General features: G+C 41.8%; 2 protein-coding genes across 2 annotated transcripts; both read left to right on the plus strand.

Moving 5' to 3' along the window:
• The first annotated feature begins 6,019 nt into the window (after positions 1 to 6,019).
• LOC119943880 (olfactory receptor 4C11-like) lies at positions 6,020 to 6,976 on the plus strand. The gene has a single exon (XM_038765066.1). The coding sequence runs from the start codon at positions 6,035 to 6,037 to the stop codon at positions 6,974 to 6,976; it is 942 nt and encodes a 313-aa protein (XP_038620994.1). The 5' UTR covers positions 6,020 to 6,034.
• Positions 6,977 to 21,904: 14,928 nt separating this feature from the next.
• LOC119943842 (olfactory receptor 4S2-like) lies at positions 21,905 to 22,831 on the plus strand. The gene has a single exon (XM_038765020.1). It carries the CDS (start codon positions 21,905 to 21,907, stop codon positions 22,829 to 22,831), a length of 927 nt encoding a protein of 308 aa, XP_038620948.1.
• The last annotated feature ends 1,069 nt before the right edge of the window (positions 22,832 to 23,900 follow it).

Raw genomic sequence — 23,900 nt, forward strand, 5'->3', positions numbered from 1 at the left:
CACATTGGTCTAGGCACTTGTCTTCTCCTGACATAACTACTGTACCAGATTCCTCATGGATCTCCCAGCCTCCATTCTCTCTTTCCTCTGATCAATACTTTACTCTGTTTTCCAGGTCATTTTGGCATGTTCTACCCACAGCACTTCACTTGTTGAAAAAGTTTTTTTTGGTATTAATGTAAGGCTCAACTTGAAGAGTCTTACTAATTAGACTCTTTTGAGGATGAACTTAAGTTTATCAAGCAACTCTCTCCTGTCATCATGCCTCCTTTATCTCTGTCTCTGTATTTTTCTGTCTTTTTGACTGCTTATGCATTTCTCTTTAACTCTCTTTCTTTTTGGCCCTGGCATCTAACCTGCTCCTCAGACCTCCTCATATGTGAAAATCCTAGGAGAAACTCTGTATAACTACCAAGAATTATTTAACTTGCCTCTACAGTATAATTACCTGGTGAAACAAATGCATCCTGAAAATAGTGATAGTGGGGATGAGAAATGTTATAAACTTCAATTTATATCTTGAAATATTTATAGTAAATTTGAAGGTTCTAAGCAATGAGTATTTGAACTTCATGAATTGTGGGGGATCCAATGGCTTTTCCAGGATGTTTACGCTTAGAGAAATGCTCTCAGTACATATTAAGGGATGAGGTATTAATTAGTAGAAGGAGTCCAGAACTCTGGCTTTTAGTCCTAGTTCTGCCATTTGCTGGCTGTGAGACCCTGGGCAAGTTTCCTAACTTCTCGGTGCCTCAGTTTCTTCATCTGTACAATTGAGATAAAATACCTGTATCCCCTGGAGGGTTACAGTCTAAGAGGAAGGGGGTATAGGTATTCTATCCCCATTGTGCAGTTGAAGAAATTGAGGCACCGAGAAGCTAAGGGACTTGCCCAAATTCATTCATTCATTCAATCATATTTATTGAGCCCTTACTGTGTACAGAGCACTGTACTAAGTGCTTAGTACAAATCTGGGCTATGTCTGATTTGATTACCTCGTGTCTATGCTAATGTTTAGTATAGCACTGGAAACTTCCTAGTGCCTTCCTCACTACCTTCACAATCATCATGATCATCATTATCATTATATTTTAATGAATTCTTAATAGTACAGAAGTCCCTCCGTTTCTGTTCAGAGCGAGTACCTGTGTTCTGAGCTAGTGCTTCAAAATTAGTAATACTTGATATTTCTCAATTTGGCTGATTCAGGTAAATATCCATCTGCTCTACACTCATCACCTTGGTCGTCCTGATGGAGAATTCAAACAACATCACCGAGTTTGTCTTCAGGGTTCTGTTCCCATACCAAGTGGGGAAGGTAACTCGTTTCATGCTGTTCTTACTCTGTTACCTAACCATCTTCTTGGGCAATCTTCTTATCCTCATCACCATCAGAAGTAACCATCTCAGTCAGCAGCCTATGTATGTTTTCCTCAGTTCCTTGTCCATCATGGACCTCTGCTTCACCTCCACAGTAGCTCCTAAGATGATAGCGGACCTACTGGTAGAAAGAAAAACTATCTCCTACAACTCCTGCATGGTCCAGCTCTTTGGTGTTCACTTCTTTGGCTGTGCCGAGATATTCATCCTGGTGGCCATGGGTTATGATCGCTATGTCTCCATCTGCAAGCCTGTCCAAGGTGGCAGAAGACTAGTTATTGAGAGGGCTTTTTGCCACCACCACCAATGAGAATAACAATAATACCTGTGGTATTTGTTAAGTCCTTTCTATGTGCCAGACACTGTATTAAGCACTAGAAGAGATAGAAGAGAATCAAATCAGACACAGTACCAATGATACAGTACCAATCCCACATGAGGCTCAGGAGAGAGCACAGGTATTGAATCCATATTTAATAAATGAGCTTGTTATGGTTAGGGAACGTGTCTGCTAATTCTGTTGTATTGTACTCTCCCAAGTGTTTAATACAGTGCTTGCTATACTGTACTTCATTAATCATTTATATTTTCCAAGCGCTTAGTACAGTGCTGTGCAATAAATACAATTGAATACAAAGAAAGAATGAACAGAGTGGACTGATTGAGGTACAGAGAAGTTGTGTGACTTGCCCAAAGTCACAGAGCAGACAACTGGTGAAATCAAAATTAAATCCAGGTCCCCTTCGGCTCTCAGGCCTGGAGCTCTTTCCTCTAGGCCATACTGCTTCTCAGAGCAGAAAATTTCTTTTCTTCTCTATTTCACACTGAGAATTGGGAAACCACCCTGAATTTTTATTTGTCTGACTGCTGAATATTTCTTGCATGGGTTTCTTGTGCATGGAGACTGGAGAGGACAAAGTCTAAGGTAAGATTTGGAACTCTTATCTATAATCCCATTTTGTATCATTCAGAGGTTTTGAACTGTAGAGAGCACAGTGGAATTGAAACAGTGGAAGAATATTTTAGGCATGATCAGTTGCTCTTAAAACAGAAACTGCACAGAGCAGCTGTAAGGATATGGAATTTGTTACTAAAGGAAGTTGTGCAGGCAGAGAGTACCAAAAGCAATCAGAAAGTTCCGGAAAAATGATGGGTGATAGGAGTTTACTCATTGTTAGAGAAGCAGATGAGCAACGTGACCGAGTGGAAAGAGCACTGTCCTGGGAGACAGAGGACCTGGGTTCTAACCTCAGCTCTGCTGTGTGACCTCAGACAATTCACTTCTCTGTGCCTCAGTTTTCTCAACTGCAATTTGAGGATTCTAACCTGTCGTCCCGCGTACTTAGACTGTGAGCTCCATTTGGGACAGGGACTGTGTCTGATCTGATTAACGTATATCTACTCCAGCACTTAGAACAGTTAATAAGCGCTTAACAAATGCCATCATTATTATTAGAGGGAAAGTCAGGGTATTTGAAAGCTCAAGAAGGATTAAGATTGCACATGCTACTCACTGCTGATATTTGGCTAATGATCTCCCTTTTGGCTAGAACTCACTCCCCTTTCATATATTGCATGTCACTGCTCTTCCCATCTTCAGAAATCTGAAATCTCTTCTCCAGGAGGCCTTCCCTGATGAATCTCTCACCTTCTCAACCTACTTCTCCAGCAACAGCCACTTCAACACTTCCACATTTACCTAAGCACTTGGATATTCCTCCTTGTGTATCTGACCAATCACATGCATGTCTTCAAGCTGTGTTGCTTCCCCTTGTTGTTGCTGTCTTATGCTGCTGATTCATGTCCAACCCATAACGAAGCCATGGACACATCTCTCACAGAACGCCCCAGCTCCGTCTGCCGTCATTCTGGTAGTGTATCCATAAAGTTTTCTTGGTAAAAATATGGAAGCAGTTTACCATTGCCTCCTTCCTCGCTTTAAACCTGGGTCTCCACCCTCGACTGTCTGCCATGCCACTGCTGCCCAACACAGTTGAGTTTTGACTTGTAGCAGTTTGCCTTCCACTCGCTAGCCACTGTCTAGACTAGAAATGGGATGGATGTACCTCTGCTTAACTCTCCTTCCCATGGTCGAGATAGGTAGAGTACTGGAAACTCTCAAGGTGTGACCCTGAGAGGTTTGCTTCCCCCTACTTGTAATTTATTTTAGTGTCAGTCTCCCCCAATAGATTGCAAACTCCTTGAGGTCAGAGATTGTGTCTACTAACTCGATTGCACTCTCCCAAGTGCTCAGTACAGACTCTCTACAAAGTACTCACTAAATAAAGTTCTATTGATTGATTACAGCAATCATTGATGATGCATGATATGTTTCCATTAGAGGGAAATGTAACCATAAGGATGGATGCCAAGGAAGGCAATCTTAACACTATATTTCTAAGCCTCGTTTGGTGTTAATAATGGAAACATAATTCTACATTAGGTGTATGGCTGATCTGATCTTACTTCCCTAAGTCAGTTTTCCAGGTTGTCTAGTATTTTTTTTTTCATTTTCTAAGTAGAGCACATTTGAAAACCTTTCTGAACTCAGTTTTGATAAGCTCTTCTCCTTCGGTTCTTTTTGGGCTCTTTCAGTACAGGTACTGTAAACAGTTGTTTGGGTGATGAATGGCAATCTGGGAAATTAAGGGAAGTTCCCAAGCAAAATGGGTGGGGAAATATCAATTCAGATAATGATATAATTATACAAAAGCAAATTGATTAAAGCCCTACTGAGAGCTCAAAGCCCTACTGAGAGCTCACCTCCTCCAGGAGGCCTTCCCAGACTGAGCCCTCTCCTTCCTTTCCCCCTCCTCCCCCTCCCCATCCCCCGACCTTACATCCTTACCCTCCCCAAAGCACCTATATATATATGTATACATGTTTGTATGCATTTATTACTCTATTTATTTAGTTATTTATTTTATTTGTACATATTTATTGTATTTATTTTATCTTGTTAATATGTTTTGTTTTGTTGTCTGTCTCCCCCTTCTAGACTGTGAGCCCGCTGTTGGGTAGGGACCATCTCTATATGTTGCCAACTTGTACTTCCCAAGCGCTTAGTACAGTGCTCTGCACACAGTAAGCTCTCAATAAATATGATTGAATGACTAAATACGACTGACTGAATGAATGAATGATCAAAATGTGTTCAGCAGTTATACTAACTGAGGAATAAGTTGTAGAGTTGTAGAATCAAAATATGAAAATTCTCTGCAGGTCATTCATCTCATCCATTCTTCTGCCTTCATTCATTTATTCATTTGTATTTATTGAGTGCTTACTGTGTGCAGAACACTGCACTAAGCACTTGGGTATTACAAGTTGGCAACATAAAGAGACGATCCCTACCCAACAATGGGCTCACAGTCTAGCAGGGGGAGACAAGCAATAAAACAAAGCGAGTAGACAGGTGGCCTTAATAATAATGATAATAATAACAATAATAATAATAATAACAATAATAATAATAACTGTGGTATTTGTTAAATGCTTACTGTGTGCTAAGTACTGTACTATGTACCGAGTTAGATATAGGCTAATCAGGTCCCACATGAGGCTCACAGTCTAAGTAGGAGAGAGAACAGGTATTAAGTCCTCATTTTGCAGATAAGGGAACTGAGGCAAAAAGAAGTTAAATGAATTGCCCAAGGTCATACAGCAGGTATGTGGTGAAGCCAGGGTTAGAACCTTCCTACTGTGTTTTTCAAATGATAATTAAGTGCTTCCTGAATGCCAGGCACTGTAGTAAGTGCTGGGGTAGATACAAGCTAATTAGGTTGGACACAGTCCATGTCCCATATGGGGCTCACAGTCTTAATCCCCAGTTTGTAGGTGAGGTAACTGAGACACAGAGAAGTTGAATGACTTGATCAAGATCACACAGCAGACACGGGGCAGAACTGGGATTAGCGCCTGGGTCCTTCTGACTCCCAGGCCCAAGCTTTAACCATTAGTCCATGCTCATTAGTCATAAATTAAAAAGGGGGTGGCATGAATAAAGTCTCAAGAATGGTGTGAACTGAGAGAAGGACATGAACCAATTTGCCAAGGAACAGATCTGCAGGTGTAGAAGAGATTGTACCCATGGCCTGCAGATTTAGTCATGTCTATAACTAGATTTATGTCATGCGGTAAGTCTTGGCTCAGTGAAAAGAGCCTGGACTTGGGAGTCAGAGATCGTGGGTTCAGATTCTGGCTCCACCCCTTGTCAGCTGTGTGACCTTGGGCTAGTCATTTCACTTCTCTGGGTTACCTCATCTGGAAAATGGGGATGAGGACTGTGATCCCTAGGTGGGGCAACCTGATTGCCTTGTATCCACTCCAGTGCTTAGAACAGTGCTTGGCACATAGTAAGCGCTTACCAAATACCAACATTATCATTATTATTATTATCTCCAAACACTGTCCAATGGAAAAGTCAGATTGGAATGAAAATAAAGACATTCTCAAGGAAAAACTTTCACTTTTCAAAGTTATGACAATGCTGTTCTCTTCAGGTTCACCATCTCTCCGGGATAGTGGAGAACCAGTCCCTGTTTGCTGGAATAAGATCCTGCCTCAGCCACAAGGTAGAGCTCATGAGAATTTATTTCTTATTTTTTGTAGGAACACCAGTTTTCACCAGGGGTGCTCCGTGGACACTGACCTCATGGCTACCCCAAACAGTGTTACAGAATTTGTTCTATTGGGACTGACCCAGGATCCAGAGAAGCAGAAGGTCATCTTTGCTGTTTTCTTGATATTTTACTTGGCTACCCTGTTTGGAAACTTCCTCATTGCGGTGACCATCAAGACTAGCCCGATTCTTGAATCCCCTATGTACTATTTCCTAACCTATTTGTCATTTTCAGATGCCTGTCTATCCTCTAGCACAGCCCCCAAACTGATTGTAGACTCTCTCTCAGACAAGAAGGTCATCACTTTTGGGGGCTGCGTGACACAACTCTTTGCAGTCCATTTCTTCGGCTGCATGGGAATCCTGGTCCTCATTCTGATGGCCTACGACCGGTACGTGGCCATCTGCAAGCCCCTCCTCTACACCACCATCATGAATCAGCATCTGTGTGGCATTCTGGTGGACTTAGCCTGGGTAGGGTCTTTCTTGCATTCTTCCTCCCAGGTTTTCCTCACCCTGAACCTATCATTCTGTGGTCCCAGTGTGATTGATCATTATTTCTGTGATGTGCAACCCTTGATGAAACTTGCCTGCTCCGACACTCACTTGGTGAACCTGCTGTTTGTTTCCAATAGTGGGGTCGTCTGTACCTCGTGTTTTGTAGTGCTTATGGCATCCTATGTGGTCATCTTGTCCTCTCTGAGGTCTAAGGGGGCTGAAGGAAGATGTAAAGCCCTCTCCACCTGCAGCTCCCACATTCTTGTGGCCACCTTATGCTTTGGTCCCTGTATATTCATATACACCCGGCCCCAGACCACCTTCTCTGTGGATAAATTTGTGTCAGTCTTTTATACGATAGTTACTTCCTTGTTAAACCCTTTGATCTACACTCTGAGGACCGCGGAGGTGAAAACTGCGATGGAAAAGGTATGGAGCCGAAAATTGATTCCTGGGGAGTTATTAGGAAGATTTTGAAGATGGGAAGAGGTGTGCCTTGGTGTGTTTTAAAGGGGGAGGGAGCTTCAGGAAGGGACCAGATTGAAGAAGGGGTTGGAGAAGGTGCCCTTTTGGTGCTCCTGCGTGTTTGTTTCTGCCAGTAACTTTATCATTAAAAGGAAATTGTCATTTAACGGATTCAAAATTAAACAAATTATGATTTTCTGAACTGGTAAAAAGACCATGACTTAGAAACCTTTGCGTAGAATGGTGAATCCAAATGAAACTGATGGTTCCAAGTGAAACTGGTTTGACAACTTTTGCCAATGTTTGAGTGGATTTGGAATGAATATGCCATGGCAAAAAGTGTTACCTGTCATGTGGGTTCTTTGCTCCAATCCTTTCTCCAAATGTTTTGACCCAGGACAGACCTCCTGGGACATCTTCAAAGGGACAGTTTGTGAGATCGCTAAGCTTATCTGGACTCACCTGTGTAGGTGGGAAATGGGGCCGATGTTTTCCAGGTAAAACTACCTTTCACTTTGGGCATCTGTTGGATTTGGGTTGAGATGGCTGTGAAATCATTTTCGGAAATAATAATAATAATAATAATAATGACATTTATTAAGCACTTACTATGTGCAAAGCACTGTTCTAAGCGCTGGGGAGGTTGCAAGGTGATCAGATTGTGGATAAATTTGTGTCAGTCTTTTATACAATAGTTATTTCCTTGTTAAACCCTTTGATCTACACTCTGAGGACTGCAGAGGTGAAAACTGCTATTGGAAAGTTATGGAGCCGAAAATTGATTCCTGGGGAGTTATTAGGAAGATTTTGAAGATGGGAAGAGATGTCCCACAGTGGCTCACAGTCTTAATCCCCATTTTGCAGATGAGGTAACTGAGGCCCAGAGGAGTTAATTGACTTGCCCAAGGTCACACAGCTGACAATTGGCGGAGCTGAGATTTGAACCCATGACCTCTGACTCCAAAGCCCGTCCTCTTTCCACTGAGCCACGCTGCTTCTCCAGTAGTTCTTCTGCAATTCTTCTCCAGTAGTTCTTCTGCCTGTAGACCTTTATGATTTTGCAATGGTGGGGTTGATTCCCGGTGGAAGTTACAATCAGATAGGATGGGGTCATTAATCTAGAACGCAACAAATGTCACTTGTGGTTTGTTCATGAAATTTTGTTAATTAGTTTTAAAATAAAAAATTAGCATTTCCATTCATGACCCTGAACATAGATACTAGGGGAAGGGAAGGGGGCTGATGGATTTTCAGCTGTGGTGATATCCAGCTGCACAACTCCTGGGGGCTGGACTTTTAGGTTCTCCCAACCCGGGTCTCTGACAGGTCCCGACTCCTCATAAGCAGTGTTGAAAAGAACCCAGAATTTTTAAGTAGGGCTTAAAATGTCCATCATCTTTTTCACATGTTAGTTCTTCTAAATGTGCTTGCCATTCTCAAAACCCAATCTGCTTGCTTATCTGCTAAAATCGTCCTCCTCTTCCCACTCTTGCTCTTCTGAAGAAGTTGTCAGCCATGGAACTGAGTCCAATCTTTGGGGATTTTCCTGATTTCTGAAGCTACCAAAATCATTATTTGTCACATCTAAACCTGGATTTGTCAGGGGAAACTGCTCATTTGTATCACCATCACCACATGCTGTAATATTGTCTTTCCACATCATTCTTTCTCACCTGTTTCTCCTTCATAGACCTATGTTTCTCCTTAGTTGAAAGATTTTAAAAAAAAACCTTAAGTATTTGTTATGTGCTTAGTACCTCCAGACACTATTATAAGCACCTGAGTAGATACAAGACAGTTGGGTTGGATATAGTCCCTGTTCCACTCAGGGCTCAGAGTCTTAATCCCCATTTAATGGATGAGATAACAGAGGCCCAGAGAAGTTAAGTGACTTGCTGAAGTTCACATTGCAGAGATTGATGGAGCCAGGATCGGAACCAAGGTCCTCTGACTCCCAGGTATGTGGTCTTCCACTAGGCCACACTGCTTCTCTTTCAGACTTGTTCCAGGAGAAGAGAATCTTGTCATTCAATGGATGACTGCTTCATTCCAATCCATTCTTTGCTGGGACTGAGATGTTAGTAGGTGGGTTCATTGATGCTCTGGCACTATATGATCATTATAATTGGCAACTATGAGAACTATGATATTTACATTGGACAATAGGGCAGCATAAGCCAGATTCAAATTTATTTGAGAAAATCAATTGCATTACAGTGACATTTTGTCTTTCAAATTGTTTTCCACAGGGGGCTTGGCACTCCCCCACTACCAAAATTCCTGGGTTCATTGGGGTAGTCCAGGGACCTGCCACTCTTCAGCTAGATACCAAAGTTCTTCTTTTTTTAAATGGTCTTTGTTAAGTGCTTGCTATGTACCAGGCACTGTACTAAGAGCTGGGGTAGATCCCAGCTAATCAGGTTGGACACAGTCCATGTCCCACATGGTGCTCACAGTCTTCATACCCATTATACAGCTGAGAGAACTAAAACACAGAGAAGTGAAGCAACTTACCCAGTCACATAGCAGACAACTGGTGGAGGCAACATGAGAATTCAGGTCCTTCTGACTCCCAGGCTCATGCTCTTTCCTCTAGACAATGCTGGTTGTTCTCCTCTCCCTCCTCTCCCCTAGGAACGATTTCTGTCTTTTCAACATAGAGAATATTGGAAAGACTGTGGCATTTGGGACTGGGTGGCTCAGAGAGGAGTGGTGAGATGATGAGGCATGAAAAGTAATCTTTTACCGTCGGTCTTGGTTTTTCATTTTTTCCACCTGTGTCTTTCAATAAATCAACCAATGACATTTAATGAATGCTTCTTGTATGCAGAGCATTGTTCTAAGCAGTTGGGAGAGTACAATGCAACAACATTGGTAGACATAATTCTTGCCCACAGGGAGTTCACTGTCTACAGGGTGAGACAGACACTAAAATACATTAACTCCTTTGTTTAAATTCTGAATCTTTTGAGAGGCAGGGTCAGAGTCTGAAATTATCTATGTCTCCTTCCTGGAGCTTAATATTATAATTCATGCGTTTCTAGATGCTTAATTAATATTGTTATCGATTACTGAATGGTTTGTGCAAAATCACAAACTCTTTTGAGAAGTGTGGGGAGTTTGGTAAATTTGATTTTGAATTTTCCAGGTGAGCCACACCAAAATAAATTGGTGTTTTCAGGTCAGAGATAAATTCTTTTGTAATATTCAGAGAGGTCCACAGAGTTATCGAGATAATTCAGATGGAAACCCTCCAAACTTAGGTTTTGTCTGAACTGCTCAGGTACATGGATAGAAAAGTGGATTGCTTTGTTTTGAACTGCTTGAATCCACCAAGTGACTGTTCTCTATTTCACCTTGAGTTTGGCAAAGTGAGTAAATCAGTAACCCAAACATCATTTGAGAGGAAAAGCAGGACATTTAAGCCGGGATTTTCCTAGCCAATTATCTGAATCATTACTCTACTGTTTGTAGAATGATGCATTGTTGATGGGAATTAACTAATGGTCCATTGTCAAATTCATCAGCAATCTCAAAAACTGAAATCAGTTTCTCTTAAACTCAATTAATACAAATTTCTACAAAAACATATTTTTTGAGAGATCACTAGATTATCCTGAACAACAATCCTTGTTCTGCACCAGGCTTATGCTCTGTCCATCTGTGCCGATAGAAGTTCTGATTTTGTTGGATTCAGAGATCTGGGGCTCTGTCTGGATCAGTAATCTCTAAGTAGAACAACAACCTGGAAAGAGCATGAGCCTATGAATCAGGGGACCTGGGCTCTATTCCCAGATGACCTTGGACAAGTCACTTCACTTCTCTGTGCCTCAGTTACCTCATCTGTAAAATGGGGAGTAAGTCTTTGAGCCCTGTATGGGACAGGGACTGTGTCCACCTGACTATCTTGTATCTACCCCAGCACTTAGATCGGTGCCTGACATAGGAGTTAACAAATACCATAAAATAAACAAAAACAAAACAAAAAGTGCCTTGATCTGAAGCAACAGATCTCTTCCCAAATCAGTTTCCACCTCTAAACCTGGGATTTTGCAAGACTAATCCCTGTCTGATGGAGAGAGAGAGATGTAGCCAGCATGAAAGTGGGATGTAGTCTAGAGTCCCTCAGTATCAAAAATATGATCTTTAAAAGGACTCCAATTTACTATTGTGTTTATGGTATTTATAAAGCACTTTCTCTGAGCTAAGTACTGAGCTAAGAACAGGCAAAGATACAAGCTCAGATTCTGTCCCTGCCTCAGGATCCAGATCCAGGAGTCCAGGGAACATCGAACCTTAGCCTGAGTTTGGTGAAGGAACAGGTTCATCTCTTCAGAAAAGATCTCATCAGATGGAATCGAAGTGAATATGGGTTATCTGGGTCCTGTCATAGATGATCTCTGATAAAACAGTGGCATTTATTGAGTGCACACCCATGCAGAGCACTGCTCTAAGCACTTGGGTGAGAGTACAGTACAACAGAGTTGACAGACACAACCCATGCCCACCAGGAATTTACACTCTAGATGGAGAAATAGACTTTAAGGTAAATTATGTGCTTGTGGAACTAGAAGGTAGGTGAATAAAGGGTACACATCCAAGTGTGAGGGTGGCACAGAAGGGAGAGTGAGTAGTGGAAATGAGGGATTTGTTTGGGAAGGTCAGAATTTTTTTCTACTCCCCCAGGGTGAGTATTTGAGTGGCTATTTTCAGGAGTGTTGAAAATTCCTTCCTTCCTTCGCTAACTCCCTCCTTCTCTCCCTTCCTTCCTCCTTCCTTCTCTTCCTCCCTTCCTCCTTCCCTCCTTTTCTCCTTTCCTCCATTCCTTCCTTCCCTCCCTCCCCCATTCCTTCCTTCAGTCCTATTTATTGAGAGCTGAATGTATGTATAGCACTGTACTCGATGCTTGGGAGAGAACAATATAACAATAAACAGTCATATTCCCTGCCCACAATGAGTTTATTGTTCTTGAATTCACTTTTTCAAACTACCTTTCTTGTACCACAAGCCCTAGGTATGAGAAATTGGGTATAGGGTATCTGATCACAACCCCAAATTAACCCTTCTGAGTGTCAAGATCCTGGAGGATGGTCCTAAACAAGAAACGTGAAATTCTCAGAAGGTGGACCTTCTTTTTCTCTCTTCTATGCAAGACGAGAAATTCCTGATCAAAAGGAAATTTCCTTGGCCTCTTTGGGGTTCCCTAAGCTCCACTGAATAGGAGGTAATGATAATTGATGACCAACTGTGCGTCAGATTGATTCTTGCCCTGTCTTGTTGATGAATAAGTTTTGTTACTGCTTGGCTAGCTGGTGACTCTGTGTTGGGCGATCAGGCATGTTGATACTCAGTCATTAGGTTTTTTTTGGCTTTGTGACAGTTTGCAGCCTGAACCGCTTCTTCATTTTGAAAACTATGTAGAAAACTGCAGAGCATCTTTCCTCCCTTAAAACCCCTGTGTTCTGAACACTACAACAAGATGGGAGTGAAATAAATTGAAGGGCATTTATTAGGGAAGAAGAAAACAATTATTTTGCATCCACTGAATCATGCATTTTGGGCTTGTGAAGTTGGCAGGGAATGGGACTAATTTTTCCTTTCCTGAAAATTTCAGTCTTTAACATTTATTTCTACCTAAGCCAAGATTATTGGCTTGCTGGGAAACATTTCTAACTGGGGGATTGTGATTCTTTTGGGACAGAATTCCCCAGGTTCATAAAACTTTACATCATCCACGTGAAATATGTCTGTGGTGATTGGGGATAACAAAGGGGATGTTTTCCCCAAAGATGCTGTCATAGCTTAGCCTTTAGCAGTGAGGGGTAAGTATATAACTATAGTGTTTGCTTCTTTCTGAGATCAGGGGGAAAAGGATCTCAGAATATCACTTGCATTTGCTGAGAGAACTTTCTTTTCCAGCTTTCTAAAGAGCCCCGAATGATCTCAGAAAGGAGCAGTGGAAAAGCTGAAAACCCATTCCTTGAAACAAGGTTTCCAGGTGAGATTTTTGAGGAACTAACTTTGCTAAAATGGGGACTTTAAAAAAATGCATTTATAGGTTTTGAAAATGGTCTCTTTGTAGTTTAGTATGAGGCCATAGAGGGAAGCAAGATTACAAGATTACAAGAACCAAAGACACATTCAATCAATCAATAGTTTTTACTGAGCACTTACTATGTTCAGAGCACTGTACTAAATGCTGGGGAGAGTACAGTCCAACAGAATAGTGGACGTGCTCCCTGCTCATTTCTTTGCAGTTGAATGCGGTTCAGCACAAGGTCTGTTGATGTATCTTTGAAATAACAAAAATGGCTGTTGAGGTCTAGAAATACATTCTCCACTTACAACCCAAAAGTTGATAACAAGGGGAAGAATTCGAGCAATCAAATCCAGACTTGATTTTCTGCTTTGTTACATAAAGTCACTGACTCCGAATTTTTTGAAACTGGAATCATGAGTCCTGGAGTTGCTGATGGTTGCCTCTGACACTGTTTCCAGTAACTACTCCAACTCCCATTCTTTCCACCACACCTAGATAGTCATTAGAACATTTTAGGTACAATAGAATATGTTTTAACTCTACTATTCAGTTTTACACCATTTTCGTGAAACAGATATACTTTTATGAGATACACCAAACGTTGAAATAAGGTCTTCTTTGTTGTGGTGTGTAGTGAACTGAATTACTCTCTTACCAAGCAGGGGTCTTTAAGCAATTTGCTTTTTTGTGTTTAGCTGAAGGATTATAATGTAGTACTACACAAGGCTACTTTGCTCTCTTTTAACTCTCAGTGCATTGATTTACTTTTCAACTGAGATCAACACTGTCTTAGGTTATTTAGGAGATTGTAAACTTAGCAGAAAGTAATATGGGACTAAACTCACAGTAGCATGGCCTAGGGGAAAGAGCTGGTGCCTGGGAGTCAGAGGTCCTGGATTCTAATTTTGCTTGGGCCACTTGCTTCTGTTTGACTTTAGGCAAGTCACTTAATTTGTCTGTGCCTCAGGTTCCTCAACTGTAAAATGGGAATGAAATACCTGTTCTCCCTCCTACTTAGACTGGAAGCCCTGTGTAGGACGTGGACCATGTCCAACCTGATTAACGTCTGTCAAATCCAGTGTTTAGAACAGTGTTTGGCATGTAGTAAGTGCTTAACAAATACCATTGTTGTTATTATTTTAATTATTACTGCCGTTTTAACGAGGCATGATTTTCACCAGCCACAAGTAGCAATACAAAAGGGGAGATCTGTTTGAATCTATGTAGATGTCTAAGATGCACTTTAAGTTGCTTTGCCAGAGAATCATGGCACGATAATGAACAGTGGAGTTGTGGGAAAATTGTTATAGTTCAGGATTCATTTCAGGAGTTAAAATGACTCAAATGGAAGGTATAATCCATACCAATCAAGATGAAAAGGAAGCAGACAGAAGGGCTGGAAATCTGGGGGAAGCATTTGGAATAAACGAGCAATGTGCAGAATGAGAAGGTGGTGAAGCACATTGAGGTAACGATGGAAGCAGTTTACTAAGACTTTTATTTGGTTGTTATCTCCAGAGAATACGCATCGTCCATATTAATCCCATACACTGCACCAAAATACTAGATCTGAAAACCTTGGGGCAAGCTCTTTGACACGTTGGCATCATGCTGCATTCTGGATTTCTCATTTTAGAAATCCAAGCTTTGAACCGTGCACAGGTTTCAGAAGACCCTGAACTATAGTCGATATCATGGGCGAAGCAGGCAGGTCACTTCTCTTGCCTATGAATTGCACTGTGACCCTCAAAATAGCACTGTGACCTAGAAGCAGCATGGGCTGCTAGGCAGTGCACGGGCCTGGGACTCAAGAGGCTTTGGTTCAAGACGCAGCTTGGCAAGTCACTTCACTTGGTGGCTCCAAGTTCCTCATCAGTTAAATGAGGATTAAATTGTTGTTCTCCTTCCCTCTTAGACTGGGATTCCCCATTTATGGCCGGGACTAGGGCCAATCTGATTATCTAGTATGAACCCCAGCACCTGGCTCAGAACAAGCACTTGGTATCATTCATTGCTGTTGTTATTTTTATTAATATTACCAAAATTTGCCATCTTAAGCTAAAAGTCACTAGCAAAAACGCTTCCCTCTTATTTCTACATTAAAGAAAAGCAGTTCGGCTTCCCCACGTAGATTCCTTGGTGGAAGGGTAGAGAGGGGCACCCAATGTCTCTAAAGAGTTACAGCCCACATTTTATTCTGTTCTGTTTCCTTTCAGACCATTTTGAAAAGAGACCGTAAGGCTCAGAACGGAGTGAAAAAATGCTTAAAATGTTGGGTCTATAAATACTAACTCTTAGTTCTGGTTTTGACTTGGTGTAGAGACTTGGGTCACAATTCTTTGCCTCAAAACTCTTGTGAATCTGAACAAATATGATTTTCATTTTACAAAAAATAGAAAGTGTCATACAAGCATACTAGCCTACAGGCCTCAACATATGACGGAGGGTGGAAATCATGGAGCGAGCTGCATTGAGAGTGGTCAAAGGCACCTAATGGATCAACTAGAGATCCAGGCCCAAGGAGTAAGTCTTTCCCAGGCCTTCAGGCTGCTCCCATACCCACCTTCTACCTCTTGGCTTTTTCTTCCTTCTTTTGCCACTTCTCTGAAGGAAAATAATAATAACTATGGTATTTGTTAAGCACTCACTATGTGCCTGGCACTGTCCCAAGCACTGGAGTAGATACAAGATAAACGGGACTGGACACAGTCCCTGTCCCACATAGGGCTCACAGTCATAATCCCCACTTTTACAGCTGAAGGAACCAAGGCCCAGAGAAGTTAAGTGACCTGCCTGAAGTCACACAGCAAACAAGTGGTACTTAGTACAGTGCTCTGTACACAGTGAGTGCTCAATAAATATGATTGAATGAAGTGGCAGAGCCTGAATTAGAACCCCTGACCCTCTGACTCCCATGCCAATGTGCTATTATTATTATTACAGATGAGGGAATGGAAGCACTGGTTGTCTTCCGAGACTCAGCAGATTACCAGTGCTTCAGAACCGGATTAGAAGCCAAATTTACTTTATCATCCTGCTGTTACTTTTAACCTGTCTCTACTTTTACTTGGCCCATTCTTGATAAATACCAGTTTCCTCTCTTTTCTTCTGCATTATAGGAAACTCAAGAACAGAACCCCATTCAGGTTAGCTATAGTATATGGACTGGGGTTTCGTTGGAGAATTTTATATTGGCACCTTTCTCCCACACCTCTTGGCTTTCAGTGCTTACTGATGGCACAGGGATAGATCTAGCCAGATTTGGAAGTTACTCAATCTGGGCAGGGCTAGGGAATTGCCCAATATTTTTCAAAGGCATAAAAGGAAACAGCAGCTTGAATTGAGATTTTGCCTTTTTTTTCCAATTGTCGATCTCTTTCGGGCCTCAGTTCCCTCATCTGTACAATGAGGATGAAGACCGTGGGACAATCTGATCACCTTGTAACCTCCCCAGCGCTTAGAACAGTGCTTGGCACATAGTAAGTGCTTAATAAATGCCATTATTATTATTATTATTATTATTATTATTATTATCTAAATTCTCTGTTGAAGAGTCCGCACACCAGAGCACCCTGCAGAACACCTTGAGGGGGCTGAGGGATTCTCAGGCTTTTATCCCCTGAACTCCTCTTCTTTCAGGAGAAAGAACTTTTCCTTGAGTTGATTTGAGTTCTCTGCCCTCCACTACCCTCAACTTCTCTGCCTCAGTTTCCTCATCTACGTTATGAGGCTAATAAGACCTGCCTCACAAGCTGTTAGTTAGAATGCTTGTGAGGTATTTCATGGCTTTAAAAGGGTTATTTAAATTCTTAATAAGAACCCATCAAGCAATATTGTTCTCCTTCTTTTACTGTGCAACCCTGAAGCCGCAGCAGGATGCAATAATAACCAATTGTATAGCAGTTTTCCCCAAGAAGGTCAAAACACTTTACAGACATTATCAAATGAATCCTTCCAGCATCAGAAAGCTGTCTTTTCCCAGTTTTCATAGCCAGAAGATTGGATTGTGAGCCCAGCGGGGGACAGGGTCTGTGTCTGATCCAGTGATCTTGTCTCTACCCCAGAGCTTAGCACAGTGCTTGCCACTTAATAAGGCTTAATGAACACCTCAACTATCATAATGAGGGAGGCTAGGGAACATGTTCAAAGTTAGGTTAGTCTACAGTGTGCCAGGAACTGAGTTACTTGCTGCTTAAAGTTATCAGACTTTGTTGTCTGCCTAACCTAGGAGTCTGTCATTTTTAAGTGTGAGCTTCGCTTGACTACCTTCAGCCTGAATCTGATAGATTAGCATGGTCTTCTGTGGCGGTCAGAACTCAGCTCGATCTGATCTGACAAAGTCATAGCTGGGGTAACTTGGGATGTGACTTGCGAACTACTCTGACTTCCTGTGGAGAATGATCCTGGCAGCACACCCTGCTGTGCAGATAGCGTGAACAAATAACACTTTACAAAGCACTTTCATTTATGCCTAGACAGTCTTAGGAAGGGAATTCCCACTTGCTTCCAAATCACTGATTTTTCACCATTGCGAAATGCTCGTACTGCACTCAGCCCGGTCACAAAGTGAGAATTAGAACCCAGGTCTCAGCATCACTGATGTCATCCATTTAATCGATCTGCAGTTTCCCAACCACTCTACTCCGTCCTCCATTCCTGTTGTAATGATTACCGTCTTCCAGAGGGCCTCCTCTGCTCTTTAAGATTCTCTCTGAGAATGGTCCACTAGACAGCTGAGTGAAGCTTGACCCAAGCACTGGAAAACAAATTAAATCTGGGTTCCTCACACCTTGCTCAAAACGGAGCCTGATATCCGGGCCATTCCCACCTGACAAGGGTTTTAATTCCGTCTTTTGCCATATGGATTTTTTTGGGTCGTCCTGGGGGAATTGGTTGTATTCATGGGGTTGGGTTTTCCCCGAATATTAGCTTCATCCATGTGCTGTTTCCAGAGGAGGCTCGGTTACAGCACCCTCAGTTCCATCCTCTGTACAGTTAATTAACCACCCCTCCCACCCCCCCAGCTGTGGACCTGGATTTCCGCTGTTGCCATTCACTGAAGTGTGTAAATTGAGTGAAGTGCACATACCCAAGCAGACGCACGATTGTGGAAACAAACCCTTAGAAAAGCAGAAGCTAAAATAAGCCCGGGAGTCTCTCTTGCTGAACACCAGAAATCACAAAGTTGGGAAGTGCATTTCTGAAGATAAACCGGGAAGGCCTCTTTGTCGAGAAGCAGCTTGGGCTAGAGGATGGGGAATGGGCCCCGGGAATCAGGGTGAGCTGGGTTCTAGACCCGGCTCTGCCACTTGTCTGCTGGGTGGGCAAGTCACTTCACTTTCTGTGCCTCAGTTACCTTGTCTGTAAATGGGGATTAAGACTGTGAACACCACTGTGGGACATGGACTGTGTCCAAACTGATTACCTTGTATCTACCCTCAGGAATTACAACAGTGCCTGACACAGAATAAGCGCTTTATCAATACCGTGAAAAAAATGTATTGTTTTCTAATATGATGTTTTATCTCTCTATGCCTTGGAGATTAACAGTGAGGGTATTCCTGGTACACTGGCCTCTCCCTCAGGGATATGCTAGGGGCTCTTCTTCTTTTCCAGGGTCACCTAACCTTGGGAAGGCCTATCCTGACCCAGCTGCCTGACTCTTTGCAGCTTCACAAATGATTTTTTAAAACATTTGGATTGGAGAGAGGGCGACTGGACCCTTTTCCCAGACTGAGCCCTCCCTTTTCCTCTACTCCTCCTCCCTTCCCCATCGCCCCAACTCCCTCCCTCTGCCTTACACAGTTCCCCTCCACTCAGCATTTGTGTATATTTGTACATATTCATTGCTCTATTCATTTTATTTATGATGTGTATATAGCTATAATTCTCTTTATCTATTCCAATGGTATTGACACCTGTCTTGTTTTATTTTGTTATCTGTCTCCCCCTTCTAGACTGTGAGCCTGTTGTTGGGTAGGGACCGTCTCTATATGTTGTTGATTTGTACTTTCCCAGTGCTTAGTACAGTGCTCTGCACACTGTAAGCACTCAGTAAATACGATTGAATGAATGATTGAATAATTTCTGGCCAGGAAACCAGTCAAAGCAAGTCTGAAATCGTGCAAATGGGTTGATTATGAGGCAGAATCCGAGGTTACATTTTGGAGAAGGTTCATTTTCAATGGATTCATTGTCAACAGGCTCAGCGGAAGGCTTCTGAGGAGGTATAATAGGTATCTCTCTTCACCATAAATCTCTGAAGATTAGTATCACAAAGTGTGAATGCTCAGTCAAAGATATTTATTGATATTTATTGTTTATTGTGTGCAGAACACTGTACTAAGTGCTTGAGATGGTACAATGCAACAGAATTGGTTGATATATTCCCTGCCCTTAGCTAACAGGCTATTAAGAGGTCCCAGGGTCTTATCTCTTCTGGATTCACCACCACTGTTTGAGTCTCACAGGGGAAAGACAACACTGAAGAATCAATAGACCCAGGAGTTGTTTTTCACCAGTATAAATGCCATCATCATTGCCATCAGGAAGCACCAAATAACAATGCAAACAGGAATCTAATTCTGTCAAAAGTCTAGATTGATGAGATTGAAGTAGATTGAAGGGAGGTTAAATTTCATTTTCAGAGAAACTTACCCCCGGTATCAAATGAGAAAGAAAGGGTTAAAGTAGCCACTGCAGATTTTAAAAGAGAGGAAAAGAAGTGACCTACATTTGGAAAATTAATAGTGATGAATATTCTACAGATAATTTATCAAAGGGGTTTGGCTTTGATGGTATTTGTTTAGGGATTTACAATCTGAACCATGACTTTAACCTCTCTATGCTATGATTCTTTTGTTAATATTCTATATAGGGAACATTTTGTGTTAATATCTTCAAGCCATGAGTACTTGACTCACTTGAGATATAATTTACATTCCTTTATCTTAGAATTATGTCAAGACAGTGCAGCAGTAGTGATTTTCTCCAGGTTTCCTGATTATGAGACTATATGGGATTAAATGTTTTCCCTGTTTCAGTGGCATAGGCGTTGGATGTGAAAGCGGCACGGTTTAGCTGAAAGGGCATGCTCCTGGGAGCCAGGGGACCTGGGCTCTAATCCTGGTTGCATCAGTAGCCTGTTGTTTGACCATGGGCAAGTCACTTAAATTATCTGTGCCTCCGTATCCTCATCTGTTAAATGGGGATTCCACAGTTGTTCTCCCTCCTACTTAGACTGTGAGCCCCAGGTGGGGCAGGGACTGAATCTAATCTGATTAACACATATATATCCCAGTGCTTAGAATGGTCTTTAACTAACACTTAACAAGATAATACTAATAATAATATCCCATTGCATTCATTCAATCGAATTCATTTAGTGCTTACTACATGCAAAACACTGTACTAAGCTCTTGGGAGAGCACAGTATAGAAAGAGTACATTTGTACAATAGAAAGATTAATTAATCTTGGTATTCAAATTCAAGTATCTTCATTTTCTTGATCAACATGACCGTTAATTTTTTTTTCTATCAAAACGACAATTCTATCAGATGATGCAGAAGGGCTATTTGGCCCTGTGTGTCTAAAAGAGCTCATTCTCTCTTGTGTGCACTAAGAAGAAAAACCTTCCTTTTTCTCTCTTAATCACACCACATGATCAGGCTGCAGTCCTGAACCTGTCCTGCTTACTACTGGGCTCTGCTCCCTTCGTGTTCCTGAGGCAGAAGGCTTTCAAGGTGGCATTCCTGGTCTCCCTCCACACAGGTGTGCTCTAGCGATGTAGCTTACTGATGCATCCTCCGAACAACTGTGGGCCCCACTGACCCAGGAGAGCAGCAGGCACATACAAAGCTGCTCTTGCACAGAGGAATTAAGTTCGTCCCTCTAATAATAATATTAATGATAATAATTCTGGGATATGTTAAGTGCTTACTATGTGCCAAAGACTATTCGAGGCTCTGAAATAGATACAAGATGATCAGGTCAGACACAGTTCTTGAACCCTCATGGGGTTTTCAGGCTTAGAGGGAGAAGAGGGATCCCTAATTTGCAGTTGAGGAAACAGAGGCACAGAAAAGTTAAGTTGAGTAGGTTGACCTACTAGAAATGGCCTGGGTTTCAATCCAGGTTCTACCTCTTGCCAACTATGTGACCTGGCGCTAGGAATAATGACAGTAATAATAATTATGAATAGCAATTAACAAATTATTTTTTATTAATTAACAGCATATCATTATAGTATATCATGTTATTAATAGATTGATGCATTTATATACTACTAATATTTTAATTATACAAAATATATACTGTTGTAATGTTGATTGATATTTTAGTATATAATAGATTTTAATTATCAATAATAATTTCATATTTGTTAAGCACTTACTATGTACCAAGAACTGCACTAAATGATTGGTAAAATCAGATTAGACATAATCCCTATCCCATATGGGGTTCACAGTCTAAATAGGGGGGAAAACAGATACTTAATCCCCATTTTGCAGAAGAGGTAATTGAGGCCCAGAGAAGTGATGTGATTTCCCCAAGGTCACAGCAGACAAGTGAAAGAGCCAGGATTAGAAGCCAGGTCCTTCTGACTATCTCTCCTACTTTTCCTGCCCGAGGCTTTGGCTCAGATGCCCTGACAGTATGGAAGAGGTACAAAGATGACCTTTCTAAACAGGAGGCAACTTTTACTTCTGGTAAACCTTTAGTAAATGAAACTCAAAAATGCATACTAAAAAGATTCAGGATTCCGTCCCCTTGACAGCTGTGGTTTTTTTTCCCTCAGGAACGGTGAGTCCATCTACATTACAATCACTGATGTCATTTCTGTTGTACCATTCTAGGGAAATTAATCACCTCCTATGCACTTTGCCATTTGATAAATCCATGGAAATGATAAACAATGTCACGGAATTTGAGCTCTTGGGATTTTCTCAGAACGTAGAAGTGCAGAAGGCATGTTTTGCGATATTTTTCCTCTTCTATGTCATCAACCTTGTGGGAAACAGCCTCATCATGCTGACCATTTGTTTCGGAAAACTCTACCGGTCACCCATGTACTTCTTCCTCACCTTTTTGTCTCTGATAGATCTTTGCTACTCCTCCTTCATGGCCCCCAAGATGATCAAAGACCTGATCTCTGAGAGGAAAACCATCTCCTTTCAGGGGTGTATGATGCAACTTTTTGGTGTTCATTTCTTTGGTTCCACCGAGATCTTCCTCCTGACAGTGATGGCCTACGACCGTTACGTGGCCATCTGCAAACCCCTCCATTATGTGAAGATCATGAACTGGTCTGTATGCAATAAAATGCTTGTGGGCACATGGGTTGGGGGCTTCATCCACTCCATCATTCAGTTGTCCCTGGTTGTCCAGCTGCCCTTCTGTGGCCCCAATGTGATCGATCACTATTTTTGCGATGTCCATCCCGTGCTGAAACTTGCCTGTGCCAACGCCTATGTCGCCAGTGTTGTAGACATGGCCAATACTGGGACGATCACTCTGGGGCCCTTTCTCATCCTGCTCTATTCTTATTCCATCATATTGTGGTCTCTGAGACATCAGAGCAAAGAAGGACGGCGAAAAGCTCTCTCTACCTGTGTTTCTCACATCGTTGTGGTCATCATCTTCTTTGGTCCCTGTGCTTTTATATACATGCGACCAGATGTCACCTTTTCAGTAGATAAAATGGTTGCCATATTTTATACCATCATCACCCCCATGTTAAATCCTCTGATCTACACTCTGAGGAATGCAGTGGTGAAGAATGCCATGAAGAAGTTGTGGAGTAGGAAAGTGGTTTTGCAAAAATGAAGTACTAAGCCACATGTTTGCATTTTGAAGGTCTAATTGGGCTTCAAACATTTGTTAGGGTCCTAGAGTTCAATTCACCTTACAAAGTCCTGCCTATACTTAGCAATAGTGATAACTGTGATATTTGTTCATTCATTCATTCATTCATTCAATTGTATTTATTGAGCGCTTACTGTGTTCAGAGCACTGTACTAAGTGCTTGAGAAGTACAAGTTGGCAACATATAGAGATGGTCCCTACCCAACAGTGGGCTCACAGTCTAGAAGGGGGAGACAGAGAACAAAAAAAAACATATTTACAAAATAAAGTAAATAGAATAAATATGTAAAAATAAATTAAATAAATAGAGTATTAAATGCATACAAACAAATATACATATATACAGGTGCTGTGGGGAGGGGGAGGAGGTAAGGCGGGAAGATGGAGTTGGGGAGGGGGAGAGGGGGAGATTTGTTCTGCACTTACTATCTGCCAGGTACTGTACTAAGTGCTGGGGTGGATATGAGGAGATTTGGTTGGACACAGTCCCTATCCCGCATGGCGCTCACAGTCTTAATCCCCATTTATAGGTGAGGAAACTCAGGCACAAAGAAGTGAGGTGAGTTACCTAAGTTCCCACAGCAGAATTTAGAGGGACTGGGATGAGAACCCAAGTTCTTCTGACTCTAAGGTCTGTACTCTATCCACTACATTACACTGCTTCTCTAGCAATACCCCTAATCTTCCTTCTTTCCATCCTCACTATTTTCTAGCACTCCCCATACCCCTAAAGTAAAAGCACAAAGAAAATAAATGCAGCAAACATCCTCAGAACTGCCCCACTACCACAGCTTCAAAGCAAATTCAAAGGGGATGCAAAGGGACCACAATAGGTATTCAATTTCTTTTTAGTTTCTCCATTTGGTTTTCATTATTTGGCCTTAAAATCGTTTAAGGCCATGGGACCTCTTGTTTTCTAACCAGCCAAGAGCACACAGTGTTGTGCAAGACAACAGTGATATGGGGCGAATGACAAGTGGAAGGTAAAATGGAAAATAAAGAAAATGAAGTGACCTGCTTTATGGCATTG

The sequence above is a fragment of the Tachyglossus aculeatus genome, chromosome 22 (assembly GCF_015852505.1).
Source record: "Tachyglossus aculeatus isolate mTacAcu1 chromosome 22, mTacAcu1.pri, whole genome shotgun sequence".
Taxonomy (NCBI): domain Eukaryota; kingdom Metazoa; phylum Chordata; class Mammalia; order Monotremata; family Tachyglossidae; genus Tachyglossus; species Tachyglossus aculeatus.

What these genes read in the sequence shown, in the direction of transcription:
- LOC119943842 (XM_038765020.1), top strand. Translation starts at nt 21,905, where the DNA reads ATGGAAATGATAAACAATGTCACGGAATTTGAGCTCTTGGGATTTTCT.
- LOC119943880 (XM_038765066.1), top strand. Translation starts at nt 6,035, where the DNA reads ATGGCTACCCCAAACAGTGTTACAGAATTTGTTCTATTGGGACTGACC.